Source organism: Manacus vitellinus, unplaced genomic scaffold, assembly GCF_001715985.3.
Source record: "Manacus vitellinus isolate BGI_N305 unplaced genomic scaffold, ASM171598v3 scaffold_110_pilon, whole genome shotgun sequence".
Lineage (NCBI taxonomy): Eukaryota > Metazoa > Chordata > Aves > Passeriformes > Pipridae > Manacus > Manacus vitellinus.
In genome coordinates this window covers 20402-22795 of record NW_021938845.1, presented here as the reverse complement: position 1 = coordinate 22795, position 2394 = coordinate 20402, and the positions used below count along the sequence as shown (strand labels likewise).

The following is a 2394-nucleotide window of genomic DNA, read 5'->3' as shown; positions in this document are numbered from 1 at the left end:
ATGGGCTCAGAGGGCTCTTCCAGCCTTAACAATTCCATGATTCTGTGATCTGTGAGACCAGAGCAGAGCTGGAGAAGGGGGGGCTGGAGACAGAGTCATCAGCAGAGCGTGGGGGATGAGGAGCCCGGGGAGGAGGGAGGGGATGAGTAAGGCTGTGCTTGTTTACTCGGGCTCGGCACAGGCTCGGCAGCGCCGGCACTCGCAGGTAGTGAAGAAAGAATCTGCCAAGGTTCTCTTCCCTCCCCCCTCTCCCATCCCTGAGCAATCCTCAGTGGTGGTTTTCTCGCTGAGGAGCAACAGGAGATGTTTGTTTTCCCAGGGAATAGAGAACGTTCCTCTATTCCAGGGCACAGGCTCGTATCCACTGCCAGCTTGGGAACCGGGGCTGGGGCAAAGGCAAGGGAGAATTCCTGGGGGAAGCAGGAGGTTTCCAGTCCAACCAGCTCTGAACAGGGTCAGCTGGGACACAGATCATGTTCCTCAGGGTTTTATCCAAGTCTGGTCTCTCCCTCCAGGGACACGGATCAGGTGTGGGATTTGGTGCCTGTCCTTGTTGGGATTCCTGGGGTTCCTGCTGGTCCATTCCCATCAAGGTCCTTCTGAGATGTCTGGCCCTTGGCAGTGCCTCAGTGCCAAGGGCTCTTGGTCATTGCCCTTGGCAGTGCCTCAGATGTGGTTTTCCATAGTGTCCCTGCCCATGGCAGTGCCCTGGGTGTGCTTTTCCATAGTGTCTCTGCCTTATCGAAGGCACTGGCAGGTTTTCCACAGTGTCCCTCCTCATTTAAGAAAACGTGGAGGAGAGATGGGATCTGGTGGTGTCCCAGTGTCACCCCTGCTCCGGCAGCCATGACCAGGGCATTCCAGGGGGAAGATCCAGCTTCTCCAGTGGATTTCCTGCAGTAGCTCCGTGCTTGGCACATCCGTGCCCATCTGCAGGCCGGGCAGTGCATTCCCAGGATGAGCTCTCCTGGCACTGGGCCATGTCCTGTGACAACCTGGGCACGGTGACCAAGCTCAGTGCTGCCCAGATACCCTTGTTTCAACTCCTGGCTGTTCCCAGAAATAACCACAAAAGGCAGGACTGGTTTTTTGGATCTTGATGCTGCCGAGAGCACGACAACGTCTCTCCTGAATCAAACCATGGCTCCATCTAGTGCAGGATCCCATCCCAGGCACTGCTGCCAAGCAGATTCCCGGGGGGGGAGGGAAAACAGGGCACAGATGAGATAATTCTCCTGAATTGTCAGCGCTCAGGGGGTTCAGGGCACAGAACAGCTCCAAAAAAGCTCCTCCGTGGCTTTGTCCAGGCTCCCTTTGAACCTGTTCCGTGCTGCCAGTTCATTATCCCGCCTCGGGATTGCAAATCCCCAAACTGCTCAACAAAAATAGCCCGGCTTTGAGCACGAACAACAGCATGGGATGAAAGTCCAGTGCCAAAATCCTCCCTTTTGTCCCCATTGGACTCTGCCTTGGGTGGAATTGCTGACGGGCACCGGGCGCGGTTGCCGGAGCTCTTTGGTGCCGGTGGACGGTGCAGGAGGAGCATTTTCTGGAAAGGAAAAGCTTTAGAGGCAAAAAAAATCCTCTCGGGAGCGGTTTGAGACCTTGAGAGCAGCGGAACAGGGGCTGGGAAGGAGTTTTGGCGAGCGAGGGGTGAGCACAGGGAATTGGGGGGGGGGATGTGGGGGGGGGGCTGAGGCCAAAGGCTGGAGTGTGGAGGGGGGGATTGTTGTATTAATGGATTGTAGGATCATGGAATTGCTTAGAATGGCTTGGGTTGGAAGGCACTTTAAGGTCATCTGGTTCCAACCCCCGGTTTTTCCTCCCCTTACCTTAAAATCCTCCCAGTCTTTCCCAGAGCACTCCCAGTACTTGGCAGAGCTCTGGCTGCGCACCCGGGGAGCCGGTTCACAGTGAGAACGACGGAATCCGCCTTACTTTGGGCTCTTCCAACGCTCAAAATCCGTCACTCGAGTTCCTGCTAGACCCTGCTGAGCTCAGTCTGGCACATGGGAACATATGTAGCCCCTCGGGGAGCCGGGAGGTGTGAGGGGAGCGGCGCGTGCCGAGCCCGTGCCGGGGCGACGCCGCGGCGGGTGCTGCTGGCACTCGGCTGTCTGGCACCTCGGCAGGTGGTGCCGGGAGGGCTGAGGGAGCTCGTCTGCAACCCTGTCACTGCAGAGGGCTCAGCCTGGTGGGGAAGGGTTGGGCACAACCCCCTCGGTGGGAACTGAACCGGTGGGAGATGTCGTGGCTGCTCCGAGGGACAAGGAGCAAAGGGCCAGATGGAAACACTCGTGGAGTCACAGAATGGCTTGGGTTGAAAGGGAGGTTTAAGCTCATCTCATTCCATTCCCTGGCCGTGGGTAGGGACACCTTCCCCTAGACCACATT

The 2394-nt window shown here is 57.5% G+C and overlaps 1 protein-coding gene across 1 annotated transcript in view; it reads left to right on the top strand.

The window, feature by feature from the left end:
- The window catches only part of LOC108644364 (SH3 and multiple ankyrin repeat domains protein 3), a gene marked incomplete at its 3' end in the record, with an annotated part of 71650 nt that overhangs the window by 67654 nt on the left and 1602 nt on the right, over positions 1-2394 (top strand). Inside the window, exon 10 of the mRNA XM_029965607.1 lies at positions 1849-1913. Coding sequence (XP_029821467.1) covers positions 1849-1913 — 65 coding nt within the window. The remainder of the gene's footprint in view (positions 1-1848; positions 1914-2394) is intronic.